This window comes from Pleurodeles waltl, chromosome 7, assembly GCF_031143425.1.
Source record: "Pleurodeles waltl isolate 20211129_DDA chromosome 7, aPleWal1.hap1.20221129, whole genome shotgun sequence".
NCBI classification, from domain to species: Eukaryota; Metazoa; Chordata; class Amphibia; order Caudata; family Salamandridae; genus Pleurodeles; species Pleurodeles waltl.
The window spans coordinates 1,190,520,862-1,190,542,113 of record NC_090446.1 but is presented as its reverse complement, the minus strand read 5'-3'; the positions used below and the strand labels follow the sequence as shown (position 1 = coordinate 1,190,542,113).

The 21,252-nt window shown below is 46.5% G+C and overlaps 1 protein-coding gene across 4 annotated transcripts in view; it reads left to right on the top strand.

Moving 5' to 3' along the window:
* The window catches only part of MYH10 (myosin heavy chain 10), a 955,741-nt gene that overhangs the window by 802,002 nt on the left and 132,487 nt on the right, over positions 1–21,252 (top strand). For all 4 annotated transcript variants that reach the window (XM_069200300.1, XM_069200299.1, XM_069200302.1 and 1 more), the window contains exons 32-35: positions 983–1,135; positions 1,676–1,924; positions 2,783–2,995; positions 3,912–4,124. In XM_069200300.1, coding sequence (XP_069056401.1) covers positions 983–1,135; positions 1,676–1,924; positions 2,783–2,995; positions 3,912–4,124 — 828 coding nt within the window. The remainder of the gene's footprint in view (positions 1–982; positions 1,136–1,675; positions 1,925–2,782; positions 2,996–3,911; positions 4,125–21,252) is intronic.

Here is a 21,252-nt window from a genome sequence, read left to right as displayed (position 1 = left end):
TTCTTTCTGCTAAAAGTGGTTATGCGCTTCCATGTAGGTCAATCCATCACCTTGCCTACTTGCTTATGCACCCCTGCACCCTTCTAAGGAAAAGGAGAGACTCCACCGCCTGGACCCAAAAAAAGCATTGGCGTTCTACCTTGATCATACCAAAGAGTTATTGGTGGATGATCATCTCTTTGTTATGTGGGTGCAAACAAAAAGGTTTGAGCAGTGCAGAAGAGAACCATCTCCAGATGGGTCATACTCTGCATTAAAATGTGCTAAGCACTGGCTAAGAAGCAACCCCCTCGGGGTTTGCGTGCTCATTTTACTAGGGCTAAAGCTGTGACCATTCCATTAGCACACTCCGTTCCAGTCCTTGACATCCGTCAGGAGGCATCATGGGCATCTCTGCACACGTTTACCAAACACTACTACTGGACAGTCAGGTCTGTTCGGGTCTGCAGGATTTTCTAGTATGATCTTAGTTTGCAGACCCACATCCAGGGATGTTATTGCTTGGGTATCTATTCTTGAGGTAAGGAATCTGCAACTAGATGTGTCTATCAGAATGACAAGTTAGTTACTGTTGATGACTCCTTATCTGGTAAAGACAATATCTAGTTGCAGATTCCTTATCGACCCACCCATCCTCCCTGCTCTGCAAACTGAAGGGCACTCCCCTTTAAGACCTTAGTTGTGAAACTCCAGTAGTCAGTGTTCCTCATGGCTCTGCGCTTCTGGCATGGAAAGTCATGAAAAGCAACTGACGTTAGGGTGCCGGGGTGAAGCCTACATAGGACATGTGGAGTTACATTTGGAACGGATGATGCAGACGATGGATGCGGAGCCGATCTAAGATAAGGAATCTGCAACTAGATATTGTCTCTACCAGATAAGGCATTACCGAAGGTAAGTAACTTGCCCTCCTGACATTTGAAAAACACTTAAAAAGAATTGATAAGACTAGAAGAAATGTCTTAATTTTTCTATCCACCAGGAATTACTTCAGGAAGAAACTCGCCAGAAGCTCAATATGAGTAGCAGGATCAGGCAGTTGGAGGAGGAGAAGAACACTCTTCAAGAGCAACAGGAAGAAGAGGAAGAGGCTAGAAAGAATTTGGAGAAACAGTTAATCACCCTCCAGGCACAAGTATGATAAAGCAGAATAATGCACATTTGTCAAGCTTTCCCATGATGGTATTTTGAAATGTAATTATGCAGTTGGTCAAATGATAATAATACATTTTTAATGTTTGTGATTCAAGAAAAGGACCAATGTTGTCTCAAAAGGCTACACACTGTAAAATACATTTTCAACCTCGTCGGTCCAAATAAATAAGTTTTACCTACAATGTAAAGAATAGTTTCACTAAATAAGTAGTACATATATGTAGGCTAATACAAAGTAGTCTCATGTACTAATGAATTTAGTACAGGCATTTTGTTGTTGCGATTCCAAGGGATAATGGAATGTCTTAATTTGCCTCTTGAACTGCATGCGTTAATAATTAATCTCTAAATGGAAGCAAGTGCTGGCTGTTCAGTGATGAGTGCAAAATATTGGGCCTTGGGGTTTGTCTTTAGTAATGTTTTAGTAATATAGAATGGCTAACACTAGATTTCTCAGGCCTGTTTTTTTGTATTCCACCTTCTCTCTCTACTAAAATGTATGTTTGTATGTAAATTGTAGCTCATGGAAACAAAGAAAAGGGTTGAAGATGACGTAGGAAGCATAGAAGGCTTGGAGGAGGTTAAGAAGAAGCTTCTGAAGGACATGGAGTTGTTGACCCAGAAACTTGAGGAGAAGGGAATAGCTTTTGACAAACTTGAGAAGACCAAGAACCGGCTGCAGCAGGAGTTGGACGATCTTGTAGTAGACTTGGACCATCAGAGGCAGATTGTTTCCAACCTAGAAAAGAAACAGAAGAAATTCGACCAGGTAGCCCTGATACAGGTTTTTTATTTGCTGTCCTGCTTTTCTTGTGAGTTATTATTAAGATTAGATTATGAGACACCCTCTTGCATAATTCCTGGATATAACCTGATCCAGTCTTAACTAGTGAGTTGAACAGAGCAAAAAAGTACATTTTTCTGGTTCAAATGTGCTGCACTGAAATAAAAGATGAAAACATGTCCGTTTTGGTCCAACTGTTTGAGAAATGTACACTTACAAAATATTCACGTTTTATATAGAAAAACCTGGAGTTCGCCAACTTTGTTTGACTGCACAGTGGAACATAATATTAATAAAATAAGTTATTAAGCGCATGGTTACGCCAAACGGAGCGCTAACAGCAGAAACAGATTCCGCCCTACCCATGCCCAAGAGCAGACAGTTACATTTCCCTAAAAAAACATGTTTTGAGTTTCCTCCAAAAAAATAACTTCCGAGGTTTCTGGCCTTAGATCAGAGGGCAGGGAGTTCCAGAGTTTTGAAACACGGAAGCTAAAGGATCTCCCCCATGCACACTCTTGAAATTCTGGGAATGGGTACACCGGATGCACTGGAGGATCTCAGATCTCTATTCGGGACACAGCTTTTTTACCAAATTATGAAGACAACATGGGCCTTTCTAGTTAGATTCTGGCAAAAACAGAGCCTTAATGTTAGTGTCTCTATAATTTGTGGATCTCAGTTGAACACCTTTCCTTTCACATTGATGAGTGTGTGGCTTAATATTGAGGGTAAAAGCAATGCATTACCTACTCCCTGATTCCAGTACTGTTGCATTTATCATTGTATTTTAAATGCATTTGGTGTTTTTGCATCATAAATTAATTAATCTCTACTTGGTAGATGCTAGCAGAGGAGAAGAACATTTCTGCACGCTATGCAGAGGAAAGAGATCGAGCGGAGGCTGAGGCAAGAGAAAAAGAGACCAAGGCCCTTTCATTGGCACGTACCCTAGAGGAAGCTTTGGAGGCCAGAGATGAGTTTGAAAGAGCGAACAAGCAGCTGAGAGCGGAGATGGAGGATTTGATGAGCTCTAAAGATGATGTAGGCAAGAATGTAAGTCAACTCTGTTGCGGTTGAAAGGTAAAATTGCATTTTTCTTCTAATATTTCCATCCAGTTTTAGATCAGTATCTTGTCTCTGCCCTTGAAACACCTTAAAATGTCACTGATACCACAGCAAATATACCAGCTTGTTAGAAGTCTCATGAAAAATTACTGTTTAACCTGCCTTTTAGTTGACTTATCACTACATGTAGTGAGAGAGATAATGCTGGCATAGTGAACTCTTTCATATTCCAGGCTGTACTGCAAATACCTTTCCTATTTAAAATATTCTAAATTTTTCCATAATATTTACATGCCAATTCTCAATCCTTGAAATGTTTAGCTACTATCTTGTCCAGCCCAAAAGATGGAAAACTACAGCCACATTGGAAGTCTTCTCATTCCTGGAACAGGCTTTCCCAGCTGGCTAATTGGGAACTAATACTTGGTTTCTCGCCATGTCATTTTACTCCAACCCTATGTACCCATGGATTTGAAATCAAGCTCTCTGGCGTAGCAGCAGGATGACGTTAAGCAATATACAAAATAAGTTAAATAAAATGACTTTTATTTGTAAAATAGCAATCAGTAGAGGTTAACATAAATTTTAAAGTAAACAAATAGTTTCTAGTAACACGATTCAAGTAATGTACAAAATTAGTAATACTTGCAAATACTAGCTACATTTAAATTAATGGGTTCTTTTATCTCCAGGACTCGTTGGCTTGCCTCTGTCTCCATTGTTGTGCTATTTCTGAAAAGGCAGTACGTTGGTCATTGTAAATATACATTTTATTGCATTTCCTATTTTTAGTTTTGTAAATGGGAAACCTTTAAGACCATTTAAAGTTCAACACTGGTCACCTAGCCATGTCAGGTTCAAGATAAAATGAAGAACTGAAAATGTAAACTTCATTTCCCTGAAGGTCCATGAGCTTGAAAAGTCCAAACGTACTTTGGAACAGCAAGTTGAGGAGATGAGAACTCAGTTGGAAGAATTGGAAGATGAGCTTCAGGGCACAGAAGATGCAAAACTACGCCTAGAAGTCAACATGCAGGCCATGAAAGCACAGTTTGAAAGAGACCTGCAAACTAGAGATGAGCAAAATGAGGAGAAGAAAAGAATGTTGGTTAAACAGGTAAGCCTGCAGCAGAGAAACTAAATCTTGTATATGGTCTCTTTGTATGGGTAAGCGTAAAGCTTCTTCATTTTTCAGTATTTGTAAAAGATTGTATTAGATTTCATCTGTATGGAATTTGCAACAGTAGCATGGACCAAGATTCTCTATCACGGTATCTTCAATATTTTTAAATACTTTACATTTCCGCAACATGTGCAATCTCAAACCAGTTTCAAAACAGTGAGGAGTCTTCAAACAGATAAAAAAAGAGTGCCTACATATAACATTTGCTTTCCATATTTTGTCATCTACTACAAACGAACAAGAAAAATTTCAAAAATTGTTCCAAAATTAACAAGCATTGGCAAAGCTAATAGGCCTGGCTTGCATTCTGAGTCCAACCAACATTGTAAATAAAAGCATGTTTCAGTTAAAAAACAAATTACTTTGTCTACATTGCAGCTGTGAGATACAGACTTAGGGTCAAATTTCCACAGACTTTTTGGGATCAGCTCAGATTCAGTAGAATGCCGGGGTTGCTACATTTGTAATAACCCCATTTTTCAATTCAGAAATGTTTTCGAGGAAGCAAAACGAGTTTAGAATTCATTACCAAATCAGTTTGGAAGGGTCTTGTCGATGGCATTCCTTCTAATTTTGCAATTTGGTAAATGTTGTTTCTGATAGAGACTTCTGTCCACAGAATCAATCACCTTTTAAATGTTCCCCTGGCGTTAGACTGGATCTGGAAACTTTTCCATGGTACCCCTGCATGCCGGGAGGTGGTGCCATGCAGCTCCCCACTGCCACCTTTCCGTCTGGAGATGGCATGCTGGGTCTGTATAGGTGCTACTCCTGCTTGTTGACATCAGTTCCTTTCTTTCCGCGCCTTCAAGACGCAGAGCATCTTGTCACTCAGAGACCGCTTTTTCGATCTTTCTTCCAACTTTCTCCAGTGTGCAAGGAATACCAACCCCTAAAATGACATATTTTAAACCCTGTAAGGACTGGCACAAGGTGATGTCTGTGACAGATCCCGACAATGTTTGCCTATTTTGTCTGGGGTTGGGCCAAGACTCCAAGACATGCAGAGACTATCAGTGTGCTGAAGGGCATTGTAGGAAGCTGGACTGGTGTGTGGTGGGTACCTAAGGTACGTACACCTTATAGCAGGTCCAGGTATCCCCACTTAGTGAAGTATAGGAAGTGTGTAGAAGCCTGGCTCTCTAGAAGTAGCTGTGGATGAGCTGCCAAGGCCTATCTAGGGGACATGCAAAGCTCATGCAAAACCACTGTAGTCACACGGCACTTACACACATGAAAGAAAACACTCAGTTGTACAAAAATAAAGGTACTTTATTTTTGGTCACACAATACCACAAAGTACTAGATGGGCAACCCTCCAATAGGAGGTAAGTAATACACTAATTATATACACTAGTAAACAGCAGTAGGCATAGAGAAGGTTAGAAAACAGTGCAAATGCAGTTAGGCAATAGTAACCCTAGGGGGAGTACAAACCATATACTAAAGAAAGGGAATGCGAACACAGGCAAGAGGAATGTGTGGAGGGGAGCTCGGAGTACTAGAAAACCACAGAGGAAAGTACCACAGTACCCCCCCCCCCCCCCAACCCTCCAGCAACCAGGAAAGCAGGAGTAAATCACTGGAATTTCCCCAAATCACCCAAAAGGAAGGAAAAGAAGACACCCAGACAAGACTGCACAAAACCAGCGGTGGATTCCTGGAGAGGAAGACTTGTGGAGAGAGGGTACCAAGTCCAAGAGTCACAGTGGAGTCCAGGAGGAGTAGGAGCTACTACCCACCCAGTTGTACTTGCAGGAGTTGGTCAAGATGAAGATCAGTTCAACACTGCAGCCCTAGAGCTGGAGACGAGTTCCTGAGGGAAGCAGAAGATGTCCCATGCTGGAGTGAAGATTGCAGACAGGTGTCGGTGCAGGAATTCCACCAAATGTGCCCTTCAAAGCATACCAGTGGCTTGGGGAGGCTTCCGCTCCCAAGCCATGTAACATTTATTTCCAAAGGGAGAAGATGTTACCCCTCTCTCCCAAAGTAAATCCTTTAAAGGTTTCTGGAGGCCTACTATTGCAGCCTGCATGAAACGGGTGCATGGACCCGTTTTCACTACAGGTCACTACACCAGGGCACTAGTAAGTCAACCCAATGGGAAGCCCTCTTAGACCAGAGGGCAGGGTGCAGGTACCTGTGTGTGAGGACACCCCTGCACTATGAGAGGTGCCCCCACCAACTCCAGATCCATTTTCCTGGACTTTGTGAGTGCAGGGACACCATTTTACACGTGTACTGGACATAGGTCACTACCTATGTCCAGCCACATAATGGTAACTCTGAATCTGGGCATGTTTGGTATCAGACAAGTCGGAATCATACCCCAATACTGTTGCAAGTATTGGAAGTATGATTCCATGAACTCTGGGGACCCCCAGCATTGCTACCACCAGTCTTGCAGAGTTTTCTGGGTGGCCTAGCTGCTGCCACCCCTCAAACAGTTTTCTGCCCTCCTGCTGTTTGATCTAATCAAGCTCAGGAAGGCAGAACAAAGGATTTACTTTGGGAGAGGGAGGTAACACTTTCTCCCTTTGGAAATCGGTGTGACTGGCTTGGGAGGTGTTGCCTCCCCAAGCCACTGGTTTGCTTGGAATGGCACATTTGGTGCCCTCCATGCATAAACCAGTCCATACCAGTTCAGCCCTGCTCTGGCGTGAAACCGGACAATGGAATGGGGAGTGGCCACTCCTCTGTCCATCACCACCCCAGGAGTGGTGCCCAGAGCTCCTCCAGAGGGTCCCTGGGTTCTGCCATCTTGTTTCCAAGGTAGGGAACTCTGGGACCATCTGAGTGACCAGACCCGGCAGGTGACGTTCGAGCCCCCTCCTGATAGGTGCTTATCTTGTTAGGTGACCTTTCCCCCTTTCAAGGCTATTTAGGGTCTCTCTCTTGGGTGGGGTCCTCAGATTTGGTTTGCTATATTCCAGCAGGACTCCTCTGCAACGTCTGCTTCGACTTCTGGCCACTGGAACCGTGACTGGACCCTCTAGGAGCCAACAAACGCTGCTACAACGAAAAAGACTCTTTTGCAACTTTGTTTCCACGTCTCCTGACACATTTCCCTGGCCGTGCATCTTCAGAAGACTGCAACTCTTCAGCCTGCACAAGAAGAAGAAGGATTCTCCATTGGAGTGAAGGAGTCACTGTGCTGCAACCACAGGCACCTACAGCAAGCGATGACTGGCTGCGTGGATATCCTCTCATCTTGAGCTGTGTGGATCCTGCATCACGTGTGGTGGTCCGGAGTGGTCCTCTTGGTCCTCTCTGCCAGCTGTCCAACTTTGGTGGAGGTAAGCCTTTGCCTTCCCACGCAGGACAGTACAACCATGCACCAAGTCTCCTGCAGCTGCCACAACTTGTTTGCATCTCCTCCAAGGGATCGTCAGGAGGCACGTAGCTCCAGCCCCCAGTACTCTATCCTGAAAAGCACAGCCTCCTGCGTGGTTCTCTTGCAACGTGGGATCCTCTTTTGTAGTGCTGTGTGGGCCTCTTGTGTGGCTCCTTTGTCCCCGTCCTGTGGGACTCCTGTGGATGCTGCCTCTGCTCCTGTAGACTCTGCGATCCTGAGCGTCCCCTGTGACTTACCCTTCTGGGTTCAGTCCTCCTGGGCCTTGCTGGTCTCCGCCAGCACCTCTTTTCCATTATCCGCGAGTTTGCCTTTGCCATGGCTTGTTGGTGGAATTCCTACACCGACACCTGTCTGCAATCTTCCTTCCAGCGTGGGACTTCATCTGCATCCATCAGGAACTCTTCTGCGGCTCCAGGGCTGCAGTGCTGACCTGTTCTTCATCATCGTCAACCAACTCCTGCATCCACAGGTGATTGGGAAGTAGCCTCTACTCCTCCTGGACTCCAGTGTGACTCTTGAACTTGCTCCCCTCGCTCCACATGTTTTTTTTTCTTCAGGAATCCACTGCTGGTGTTCTTGCAGTCTTGTCTGGCTGTCTTCTGTTTATTTCCCTTCCTTTTAGTAGTTTCCAGAAAATACAATGTTGTACTCCTGCATTCCTGGTCACATGAGGGGTACTATGTTACTTACCTCTGTGGTTTTCTAGTACTCTCAGCTCCCCTCTACACATTTTACTTACCTAGGTGGGAGTATCTTATTCACATTCCATTTCATTTTTTAGTGTATGGGTTGTACTTCCCATAGGATCACTATTGGTTATTGCTATGTGCACTGTTTTCTAACCTTTTCAATGCCTGTTTCTGTTCACTAGTGTATATATTTAGTGTATTACTTACCAACCAAGGTTAGGTTACCTTGTCTAGTATTTTGTGGTAATTTGTTCCAAAAATAAAGTACCTTTATTTTTGTACAACTGAGTGTTTTCTTTCATGTGTGTAAGTGCTGTATGACTATAGTGGTATTGCATGAGCTTTGCATGTCTCCTAGATGAGCCTTGGCTGCTCATCCACAGCTACCTCTAAAGAGCCTGGCTTCTAGACACTGCCTACACTTCACTAAGAAGGGATACCTGGTATAAGGTGTAAGTACCTTGGGTACCCACCACACACCAGGCCAGCTTCCTACATGTACAAATAGCTGTTTTTAGTCTGGAGCCTCCATTGATATAATGTTATCCTACAGGAAAGACATATAGTGGAAATAGGTTCTTGTAGACGGTGTTCGGGGGTGCCTTTTTGGAACTTAAGTTGCTAGGAAACCAAGGTCGAAGGAACCACCTGCAGTATCTGATAGAGACATCTAATTGCAGATTCCTTAACTTAGTTTCCCGCAGGCGTCAGTCTGAGTCTGGAGATTTTTCTTGAGCAGTACTCTTGCACGCCATTATGTTGCATCGATAGGTCCCGCATTCAGCGGCGTCTTCTCCGATTATGATACCGCAGGTCCTATGTAGGCACCATCCCGGTGCGCTGACGTAGGTTTTCTTTCCACTCCAGTCAGCGCCGATCCAAAGAGAGCTACCTATCAGTCAATTTTTGACTGGCCTTTTTTTTGGTCTTTTTGTCAAAGTTTTTTAAGTTGATAACTCCTGGTGCTGCAAGTATGTAATCTAGAAAGACCGGGTTCAAGCCCTGCTGATCCTTCCATCAGGCGATGTCCATGACGGATCCTCATCTCGTGTGCCTTCGATGTTTGGAGTGTGACAACAACCCGAAGTCATGCTTCGAGTGTTGGGCCATGCATCCGAAGACTATGAGGGACTGGTCCCTGAAGCTGATGGCAGCCCCAAGCCCGAATCTGTGCAAGTTAAGTCCCCGTCGGGAGTAAGATCCCGGAAACGGTCGCGGATTCCTCCATTGTCGTCCTCCCACTCCAAGTCCTCGGGACGATCGGGTAAGCACAAGAAGTAGTCAAAGAAAATGAAACGTTCTTCAACTTCATCTCATCTGTCAGCCAACGAGAGGAGGGAAAGGAGTGCCATCTTTCTAGGCCCCCATCTGCAGATCCTGTGTCTGAAGCGACTCCACAACTCCCCAGGTTTCCGGGAGCCGGAGCGACCCCTGCCAAGCTAAAAGAATTTTAGGAGGCCATGCACCTCTTTTTTTGGGCAGTCTGCCACCAGTAGAGTACCTGAGGGCCCTGCAAAATCAGAAGGGGGCCCTTTTGGGTTCCAAGCCGGTGACTTCGGCTCCGAGGGGCACCGATGGATCCATGCTAAGATGCAGAAGGCATCGGTCATACCATCTCATCCTTTCCCGATGCCAGTCCCAATGCTCCCGGGCAGCGCTGTCCCCATCCTCATTGCTGACTATGACACAGAGCTGGGTGGGCGTCATACGATGTCAATGCAGACGCAGACCAAAGCCGTGCCTCCTGTGTCGGATCCTGAGTCTGTTTCTTATGGGCTAGGGAATGGTAAGGTATGGGAGGGGTTGCTGGACCCTTTGGAACACCAGCTCCAAGACCCTATGAACTGGCATATGGACTTGGATGAAGCCAGTGGAGTGAACACCTCCCCAGATGGTGGCATGCTTTCTCCTCCTACCGTGGCTTCGGAGGAGGGTGCTTCATATTCTGTGATGGTGTCAAGAACATCTCAGCTCCTGCACCTTGAGCTGCCTTTAGTGGCAGTCAAGATTAGCCCCCTGACCAAGATGCTTCAGCCTGGAGCTTGTTCCTTGAACCCCTGCTCCCCTTCAATGTAGCCCTTCCAGATATCTTACTAGGTACCTGGTCCAAACCCAGCACAGGAGCTCCTGCGAACAGGACAATTGCCCACTGCCATCACCCTGCTCTGAGTGACCCAAGTTAAATTACGCAACACCACACCCCTGAGAACTTGGTCATCCAGGCCTCTTCCTCCCATGACACATTCTCTTCTGCACCCCATTATAGGGAGTCCAAGAGGCTGGATACACTTGGGAAAAATATGTTTTCTTCTGCTATGCTTGTATTGCAGTTCGTGAACACCGCATTCCTAATAAGCCGCTATTCCCACACCCTGTGGGATACGTTTGCACAAGTGCTGCCACAAGTCCCGGAGGAGGCCTGGGCTGTACTCCCCAAGCAGTTGCTGATGAGAGAGATGCAGCAAAGTTCATAATGCGATGTGGCAAGGACAAGACTGAGTCACTAGGCAGGGCTGTTGCATCAACAGTGGACCTGAGGCACCAAACCTGGATGAGGACTTCTGGCTTTTCTGGGTTTGTCCAAGCCAATCTTATGGACATGCCCTTTGATGACACCCATCTCTATGGAGAAAAAGCGCACTCAGCGCTCAAGAGCTTCAAGGATTCTTGTGCTATGGCCAGGTTTCTGGGCCTCGCGGTAAGCCCTCGTCAGTCTGCTTTTCGCCCTTTTGTGGCTATGGAAGGGGTGCCTGTAGGAGGCTGGCTCAGTATATTGTGTACACCTGTAGATGAGGCACCCTGTACTACGTCAAGGCAACCCTTAGTGATAGTGTAAGAGGTTTTAGATAACCAGAGCTCTCAAAGGGTAGCTGTGGAGAGCAGCTAAGGCTTATCCAGGAGGGTGTAAAGCAGTAGCAAACACCACACGTCAGTCAGTGATGTACACACAAGAAAGAACCACACTAGCGTTAGAGAAGTAATGTATTATTTACTATAACACCAACTAAAGAGTAACTTTGGTATATCTCCTAACCGAAGATGGCATGTGTAGCTGCAGATACACATGCTAAGCACAGGTCCTGCCATCTAGTGTTGGGCTCGGAGTGTTACAAGTTGTTTTTCTTTGAAGAAGTCTTTTCGAGTCACAGGACCGAGTTACTCCTCCTTTTCGGCTCCATTGCGCATGGGCATCGACTCCATCTTAGATTGTTTTCTTTCCGCCATCGGGTTCGGACGTTGTGAGGAAATGCCCCCTGGCATGGTTACCCCCTAACCTTTTGCCTTTGCTGATGCTAAGTTATGATTTGAAAGTGTGCTGGGACCCTGCTAACCAGGCCCCAGCACCAGTGTTCTTTCCCTAAACTGTACCTTTGTCTCCACAATTGGCACAACCCTGGCACTCAGGTAAGTTCCTTGTAACTGGTACAGCTGGTACCAAGGGCCCTGATGCCAGGGAAGGTCTCTAATTGCTGCAGCATGTCTTATGCCACCCTGGGGACCCCTCACTCAGCACATGCACACTGCCTCACAGCTTGTGTGTGCTGGTGGGGAGAAAATGACTAAGTCGACATGTCACTCCCCTCAGAGTGCCATGCCAACCTCACACTGCCTGTGGTATAGGTATGTCACCCCTCTAGCAGGCCTTACAGCCCTAAGGCAGGGTGTACTATACCACAAGTGAGGGCATAAGTGCATGAGCACTATGCCCCTACAGTGCCTAAGCAAGACGTTAGACATTGTAAGTGCAGGGTAGCCATAAAGAGTATATGGTCTGGGAGTTTGTCAAACACGAACTCCACAGTTCCATAATGGCTACACTGAAAACTGGGAAGTTTGGTATCAAACTTCTCAGCACAATAAATGCACACTGATGCCAGTGTGCATTTTATTGTAACATACACCCAGAGGGCATCTTAGAGATGCCCCCTGAATACCTACCCGACTTCTAGTGTAGGCTGACCAGTTCCTGCCAGCCTGCCACACACCAGACATGTTGCTGGCCACATTGGGAAAGTGCCTTTGTCACTCTGTGGCCAGGAACAAAGCCTGTACTGGGTGGAGGTGCTTCTCACCTCCCCCTGCAGGAACTGTAACACCTGGTGGTGAGCTTCAAAGGCTCACCCCTTTTGTTACAGCGCCCCAGGGCATCCCAGCTAGTGGAGATGCCCGCCCCTCCGGCCACTGCCCCCACTCTTGGTGGCTAGGCTGGAGGAGATAATGAGAAAAACAAGGAGGAGTCACCCACCAGTCCAGACAGCCCCTAAGGTGTCCTGAGTTCTGGTGACCCCTGCCTTTAGAAATCCTCCATCTTAGTTTCGGAGGGTTCCCCCAATAGGAAAAGGGATGTGCCCCCCTCCCCTCGGGGAGAAGGCACAAAGAGGGTGTAGCCACCCTCAAGGACAGTAGCCATTGGCTACTGCCCTCCAGACCTAAACACACCCCTAAATTCAGAATTTAGGGGCTCCCCAGATCCCAGGAAATAAGATTCCTGCAACCTGAAGAAACCAGAAGGACTGCTGACCTACAAGCCTGCAGAGGAGGAGGAGGAAGACGACAACTGCTTTGGCCCCAGCCCTACCAGCATGTCTCCAACTTCGAAAACCTGCTCCAGCAACGCATCCGACAGGGACCAGCGACCTCTGAAGCCTCAGAGGACTGCCCTGGACTAAAGGACCAAGAAACTCCAGTGAACAGCGGCCCTGTTCAAAACCAGCTACTTCTTTGCAACCAAGAAGCAACTTCCAAGGACTTCGCGTTTCCCGCCGGAAGCGTGAGACTCTACATCCGACGCCCCCGGCTCGACCTGCAGAAAACCAACACCTCAGGGAGGACTCCCCGGCGACTGCGAGCCCGTGAGTAACCAGAGACGACCCCCCCCCCGAGCCCCCACAGCGATGCCTGTAGAGTGAATCCAGAGGCTCCCCCTGACCGCGACTGCCTATAACAAGGGACCCGATGCCTGGAACAAGCACTGCACCCGCATCCCCCAGGACCTGAAGGAACCGAACCTCAGTGCAGGAGTGACCCCCAGGCGACCCTCTGCCTAGCCCAGGTGGTGGCTGTCCCGAGAAGCCTCCCCTGTGCCTGTCTGCACCGCTAGAGTGACCCCTGGGTCCCTCCATTGACACCTATCTAAAACCAGACGCCTGCTTTGCACACTGCACTTGGCCACCCCTGTGCCACTGAGGGTGTGTTTTGTGCCCCCCCCACCCCGAGGACGCGGGTACTTACCTGCTGGCAGACTGGAACTGGAGCACTGTTGATTTTTGTACTGTCTACTTTTAAAATTCCTGATTGCCCTTTTAACAAAAACTGTATATGTTATTGCCCTAATTCAAAGTTCCTAACTTACCTGTGTGAAGTACCTTGCATTTTATGTGTTTACTTAAAATCTTGAACCTGTGGTTCTTAAAATAAACTAAGAAAGTATATTTTTCTATATAAAAACCTATTGGCCTGGAGTAAGTCGTTGAGTGTGTGTTCCTCATTTATTGCCTGTGTGTGTTCCTCATTTATTGCCTGTGTGTGTACAACAAGTGCTTAACACTACCTTCTGATAAGCCTACTGTTCGACCACACTACTACAAAATAGAGCATTAGAATTATCTAATTTTGCCACTATCTGACCTCTAAGGGGAACCCTTGGACTCTGTGCACACTATTTCTTACTTTGAAATAGTATATACAGAGCCAACTTCCTACACCACAGAAACAGGCTGCAGGTGTGGGGCCAACCGAACCAACAAGTAGGCTCGGGTCTGCACCAAACACACACCCTCAGCGACACAGGGGCGGCTGGGTGCAGGGTGCAAACTCAGCGTAGGGCTCCCATTGCTTTTGAATAGGGGGACCCCGGGGGTCACAAGTAGGCTGTAGGCTGGGTCCAGGAGGTCGGTTCAGGGAAACCAGTCTGGACAGAGAGGAGGGCCGCCTGCTACACGTTACTGCGGCAGAGATCGAGTTCGCCAATGCCAGCAGGCTGCGGGTGCACAGTACCTTTTGGCATCAGGACACCAGTAGTCCTCTTCTCCTCGTCTAGGCCGTTAAGGTGTAGAGGTGAAGTGGATCGCTGGGTCTCTCCGTTACTGGAGATGGTTGCTGTGAATGGGAGGGCCTGCTGAAAGAGTCTGCAGGCACCGTCAGGAAGTTCATAGTGGGCGAACTCAAGGTGGACTTCATCTCTGGAGGGCCTGGGAACCTCGTTGACACCACTAGCCCATTTCAGCTCGGGCTAGGTGGCTCAGGAGCAATGGTGATGTCCGGCGTTGGGTTTTTTGGCAGTCCTCACAGTTCTCTCTTGGGTTGCTGGCAGATGTAGGGAAGCAGCTTCTCTGCTCCAAGGGAGTTTTTCTTGGCAATTTGTGATGCACTGGCAGCACTCCCGGTTTCTTGGAGGCTACAGGACAGGTAAGTTGCTCCTCGAGGATCGGGTGCAGCAGACAGGTTAGAAGGATTGGCTTCAAGTCTGTTGTGCTCCTCGGTTCTCAGGTTCAGCAGGCTTCTTGTCCACTTCTTTTTTTGTGTCCGGCAAAGATCTGTGGTCCTGGTATCAGGGGGTGTAGGAAGCTGGCTCTGTATATACTACATCAAAATGGGATAGTGTGCATGGAATCCAGGGGTTCCCCAGAGGCTAAAGTGTATAATACTAATGCTCACTTTTGTGGTAGTGTGGTCGAGCTGTTAGGCTTATCAGACGGTAGTGCAAAGCATTTGTTGTACACACACAGGCAGTAAATGAAGCACACACTCAATGACTTACTCCAGGCCAATTGTTTTTATATAGCAAAAATATATGTTCGGTGGCATGTGTAGCTGCAGATACACATGCTGTGCATTTTCGGCCGTCTGGTGTTGGGTCGGAGTGTTACAAGTTGTTTTTCTTCGAAGAAGTCTTTTCGAGTCACGAGACCGAGGGACTCCTCCTACTTTGGTTCCATTGCGCATGGGCGTCGACTCCATGTTAGATTGTTTTTTTTCCGCCATCTGGTTCGGACGTGTTCCTTTTCGCTCCGTGTTTCGGGTCGGAAAGTTAGTCAGATTCAACGGAAAATTAGTCGGTATTGTTTCGTTCGGTATAGGGTTAGATTAGAATCGACGCCGAATCCTGAAGAGCTCCGGTAGCCCTTCGGGGTAATTTTCGATCCCCCGTCGGGGCCTGGTCGGCCCGACCGTGTGCAGGATCGAGACTGATGGAACGGACCCCGTTCCGATTCTGTCCTAAATGCCACAGTAGATATCCCTATACAGACCAACATTTGGTCTGTAACTTGTGCCTGTCACCCGAGCACAAAGAAGAAACCTGTGAGGCCTGTCGAGCGTTTCGGTCGAGAAAAACGCTCCGAGACCGAAGAGCCAGAAGGTTGCAGATGGCGTCCACGCCGACAGGACAACAACGGTTCGAGGAAGAGGGAGAAGAAGAAACATTCTCCATCCACGAATCGGATTCCGAAGAATTCGACGTCGAAGAAACCGTGAGTAAGACGTCGAAACAAGCATCACACAGAAAAACAGACAAGGCCCAGGGGACGCCACTGCCGACAGGCCATGGCTCCACCCATAAAGTAGGTGACCGTCCATCGGCACCGAAAAAGGGCGAGCTGGTGCTGAGATCGTCCGACTCAGGTCGAGACACAGGCACGCAGCAATCTCGGGACCGAGAAACTGCCGCAGAAAAGGGTCGACACCGAGGCAGCGGCACCGAGGCACAGAGATAGCGGCACCAAAGATGGTCGACGCCAAGAAGGTTCGACACCAAAAAAGAGGAAAATCTCTTCGGAGCCGAAATCAACAAAAGACACGGTTTCGGTGCCAAAACGCCCAGCAACCGAAACGAAAGCCAGTTCCTACTCAGAGGAACACTCACTGTCCTCCCAACTTCAAAAACACAGATTTGAGGAGGAATTACAAACAACAGCTGTAGATCACACGCAAAAGCGGATCTTTATACAAAGTGGTACAGGGAAGATCGGCACCCTTCCCCCAATCAGAAGAAAAAGGAAACTAGATTTCCAACAACAAGAAAAAACACCACAAGCAAAAGTGGTGAAGAAGGTAACTCCACCACCCTCTCCACCACCGGCACAGACTCCGTCACAATCGCCAGCTCATACCACCATGAGCCAAGATGACCAGGACGCATGGGATCTTTATGACGCCCCAGTATCGGACAATAGCCCTGAGTCGTACCCCACTAAGCCCTCACCACCAGAGGACAGTACAGCGTATGCTCAGGTGGTAGCTAGGGCAGCAGAGTTTCATAACGTATCGCTACATTCAGAGCCTATCGAGGATGACTTCCTTTTTAACACCCTGTCCTCCACCCATAGCAATTATCAAAGCCTTCCTATGCTCCCGGGAATGCTAAGGCACGCAAAACAAATCTTTAAGGAGCCAGTTAAAAGCAGAGCAATAACCCCAAGGGTGGAGAAAAAATACAAGGCACCACCCACAGACCCTGCTTTTATTACATCACAACTGACACCAGATTCAGTTGTCATAGGAGCAGCTCGTAAAAGAGCCAACTCGCACACATCAGGCGACGCACCACCTCCTGACAAGGAGAGCCGAAAGTTTGATGCAGCCGGGAAAAGGGTTGCAGTACAAGCTGCAAATCAGTGGCGCATCGCCAACTCGCAGGCACTCCTAGCACGATATGACAGAGCCCATTGGGACGAGATGCAGCATCTCATCGAGCACCTCCCCAAAGAATTCCAACAACGGGCAAAACAAGTGGTTGAAGAGGGACAAAACATATCCAACAACCAAATCCGTTCTTCTATGGATGCAGCAGATACAGCTGCAAGAACTATAACTACTGCTGTAACGATAAGGAGGCACGCATGGCTGCGCACATCCGGCTTCAAACCTGAGATACAACAGGCAGTGCTCAATATGCCGTTCAATGAACAACAATTGTTTGGACCAGAAGTGGACACTGCAATTGAAAAATTAAAGAAAGACACTGACACAGCTAAAGCCATGGGCGCACTCTATTCCACGCAGGGCAGAGGCACATTTGGCACATTTCGCAAAACTACTTTCAGAGGAGGGTTTCGAGGTCAAGCCACACAAGCCACCACCTCACAAACAACACCGTCTACCTACCAGGGACAGTATCAAAGGGGAGGCTTTCGGGGCCAATACAGAGGGGGCCAATTCCCACGAAACCGGGGAAAATTTCAAGGGCCCAAAACCCCTCAAAACAAGCAGTGACTCACAAGTCACTCAACCCCTTCACACAACACCAGTGGGGGGAAGACTAAGCCAGTTGTACAATTCTTGGGAGGAGATAACAACAGACACTTGGGTCTTAGCAATTATCCAACATGGTTATTGCATAGAATTTCTCCAACTCCCTCCAAACGTCCCACCGAAATCACACAAAATGTCCAAACAGCATATAGACCTTCTAGGACTAGAAGTTCAAGCATTACTGCAAAAAGGCGCAATAGAATTAGTACCAAAAACACAAAAGAACACAGGAGTTTACTCACTGTACTTTCTAATACCGAAAAAGGACAAAAGTCTGAGACCAATATTGGATCTCAGAACACTAAACACCTACATCAAATCAGACCACTTTCACATGGTCACGTTACAAGACGTAATACCACTACTGAAACAGCAAGACTACATGACAACGTTAGATCTAAAAGACGCGTATTTCCATATACCGATACATCCCTCGCACAGGAAATACCTAAGGTTCGCATTCGAAGGAATACATTACCAATTCAAAGTGTTGCCATTCGGAATACCAACAGCACCAAGAGTCTTTACAAAATGTCTAGCAGTAGTAGCTGCACATATCAGGAGGCAGCACATACACGTGTTCCCGTACCTAGACGATTGGTTAATCAAAACCGACTCGCTAACAAAGTGTTTACACCACACAGATTATGTTATACAAACCCTTTACAAACTGGGTTTCTCCATCAACTATGCAAAGTCACACCTTTTGCCGTGTCAAACACAGCAATACTTAGGAGCGACAATCAACACAACAAAAGGGATAGCCACTCCAAGTCCACAAAGGGTTCAAAATTTTCACAAGGTGATACAAGCTATGTATCCAACACAAAAGATACACGCAAAGATGGTCTTAAAACTCCTAGGCATGATGGCCTCATGCATAGCCATTGTCCCAAACGCAAGATTGCACATGCGGCCCTTACAACAGTGCCTAGCATCACAATGGTCACATGCACAGGGTCACCTTCTAGATCTGGTGTTGATAGACCGCCAAACATACATCTCGCTTATATGGTGGAACAGTACAAATTTAAACAAAGGGCGGCCTTTCCAAGACCCAGTGCCACAATACGTGATAACAACAGATGCTTCCATGACAGGGTGGGGAGCACACCTCAATCAACACAGCATCCAAGGACAATGGGACGTACATCAAAGAAAGTTTCATATAAATCACCTAGAATTGTTAGCAGTATTTCTAGCGTTGAAAGCATTCCAACCAATGATAACCCACAAATACATTCTTGTCAAAACAGACAACATGACGACAATGTATTATTTAAACAAACAGGGGGGAACACACTCGACACAGTTGTCTCCTCACACAAAAAATATGGCATTGGGCAATTCACAACCACATTCGCCTAATAGCACAGTTTATTCCAGGGATCCAGAACCAGCTAGCAGACAATCTCTCTCGGGATCACCAACAGGTCCACGAATGGGAAATTCACCCCCAAATCCTGAACACCTACTTCCAAATGTGGGGAACACCTCAAATAGATCTATTTGCAACAAAAGAAAACGCAAAATGCCAAAACTTCGCATCCAGGTACCCACACCAGCAATCTCAAGGCAATGCTCTATGGATGAATTGGTCAGGGATATTTGCATACGCTTTTCCCCCTCTCCCTCTCCTTCCATATCTAGTAAACAGATTGAGTCAAAACAAACTCAAACGCATTCTAATAGCACCAACATGGGCAAAACAACCTTGGTATACAACACTACTAGACCTTTCAGTAGTACCTCATGTCAAACTACCCAACAGGCCAGATCTGTTAACACAACACAAGCAACAAATCAGGCATACAAACCCAGCATTGCTGAATCTAGCAATTTGGCTCCTGAAATCCTAGAATTTGGACACTTAAACCTCACACAGGAATGTATGGAGGTCATAAGACAAGCTAGAAGGCCATCCACTAGACACTGCTATGCAAGTAAATGGAAAAGATTTGTTTGCTACTGCCATAATAATCAAGTTCACCCATTGCATGCATCTCCAAAAGATGTTGTAGGGTATTTACTACATTTGCAAAAGTCAAATCTAGCTTTCTCTTCCATAAAGATACATCTCGCAGCAATATCTGCATACCTGCAAATTACTCATTCAACTTCCCTATTTAGAATACCTGTCATTAAAGCATTTATGGAAGGCCTAAAAAGAATTATACCACCAAGGACACCACCTGTTCCTTCATGGAACCTCAATATTGTCTTAACAAGACTCATGGGTCCACCTTTCGAACCCATGCACTCTTGCGAAATGCAATATCTAACGTGGAAAGTTGCATTTCTCATTGCCATTACATCTCTAAGAAGAGTAAGTGAAATTCAAGCATTTACTATACAAGAACCATTTATTCAGATACACAAAAATAAGGTAGTTCTAAGAACCAACCCAAAATTCTTACCAAAGGTCATCTCACCGTTCCACTTAAATCAAACAGTAGAATTGCCAGTGTTCTTTCCACAGCCAGATTCAATAGCTGAAAGAGCACTACATACATTAGACATTAAAAGAGCACTAATGTACTACATTGACAGAACAAAACTAATTAGGAAAACAAAACAACTATTTATTGCATTTCAAAAACCTCATACAGGAAATCCAATATCAAAACAAGGTATAGCTAGATGGATAGTTAGGTGCATCCAAACCTGCTATCTTAAAGCAAAGAGACAGCTGCCTATTACACCAAAGGCACACTCAACCAGAAAGAAAGGTGCTACCATGGCCTTTCTAGGAAATATTCCAATGAACGAAATATGTAAGGCAGCAACATGGTCTACGCCTCACACATTTACTAAGCACTACTGTGTAGACGTGCTATCTGCACAACAAGCCACAGTAGGTCAAGCTGTACTAAGAACTTTATTTCAAACTACTTCCACTCCTACAGGCTGAACCACCGCTTTTGGGGAGATAACTGCTTACTAGTCTATGCACAGCATGTGTATCTGCAGCTACACATGCCACCGAACGGAAAATGTCACTTACCCAGTGTACATCTGTTCGTGGCATTAGTCGCTGCAGATTCACATGCGCCCACCCGCCTCCCCGGGAGCCTGTAGCCGTTTGGAAGTAATCTTCAACATTTGTAAATATATTACTTTAACCTTCATTTTGTACATACTTATTCATTCCATTGCATGGGCACTATTACTAACATACACAACTCCTACCTCACCCTCTGCGGGGAAAACAATCTAACATGGAGTCGACGCCCATGCGCAATGGAACCAAAGTAGGAGGAGTCCCTCAGTCTCGTGACTCGAAAAGACTTCTTCGAAGAAAAACAACTTGTAACACTCCGACCCAACACCAGACGGCGGACTATGCACAGCATGTGAATCTGCAGCGACTAATGCCACGAACAGATGTACACTGGGTAAGTGACATTTTCCTTTGTTACTTTGTTTCTAGAACCACAAGATTCTGTTTGCAGGTAAGTACATTTGCAAGTAAGTAGCAAGCATAAGTATCAACACCACTTTGATTCGATTTGGCAAATTAATAGCTTTTCAAGTAAATAGCAGTAATCTGTTTTAAAAGTTGACAGTGCAATTTTCAAACACAGCTCTAGTGGGGAAGAAAAGTTAGTACAGTTTCCAGGTAAGTACAAGACCTACAGTTCCAGTCTCTGGAGGTTAGGATGTCCATAGGTTGGGGTTCAAGTTAACCCCAAACACCCACCACCAGAACACGGGGCTGGCCTGGTGCAGAGGTCAAAGTTTCTGTCAGATTTAAAATGCGATCCTA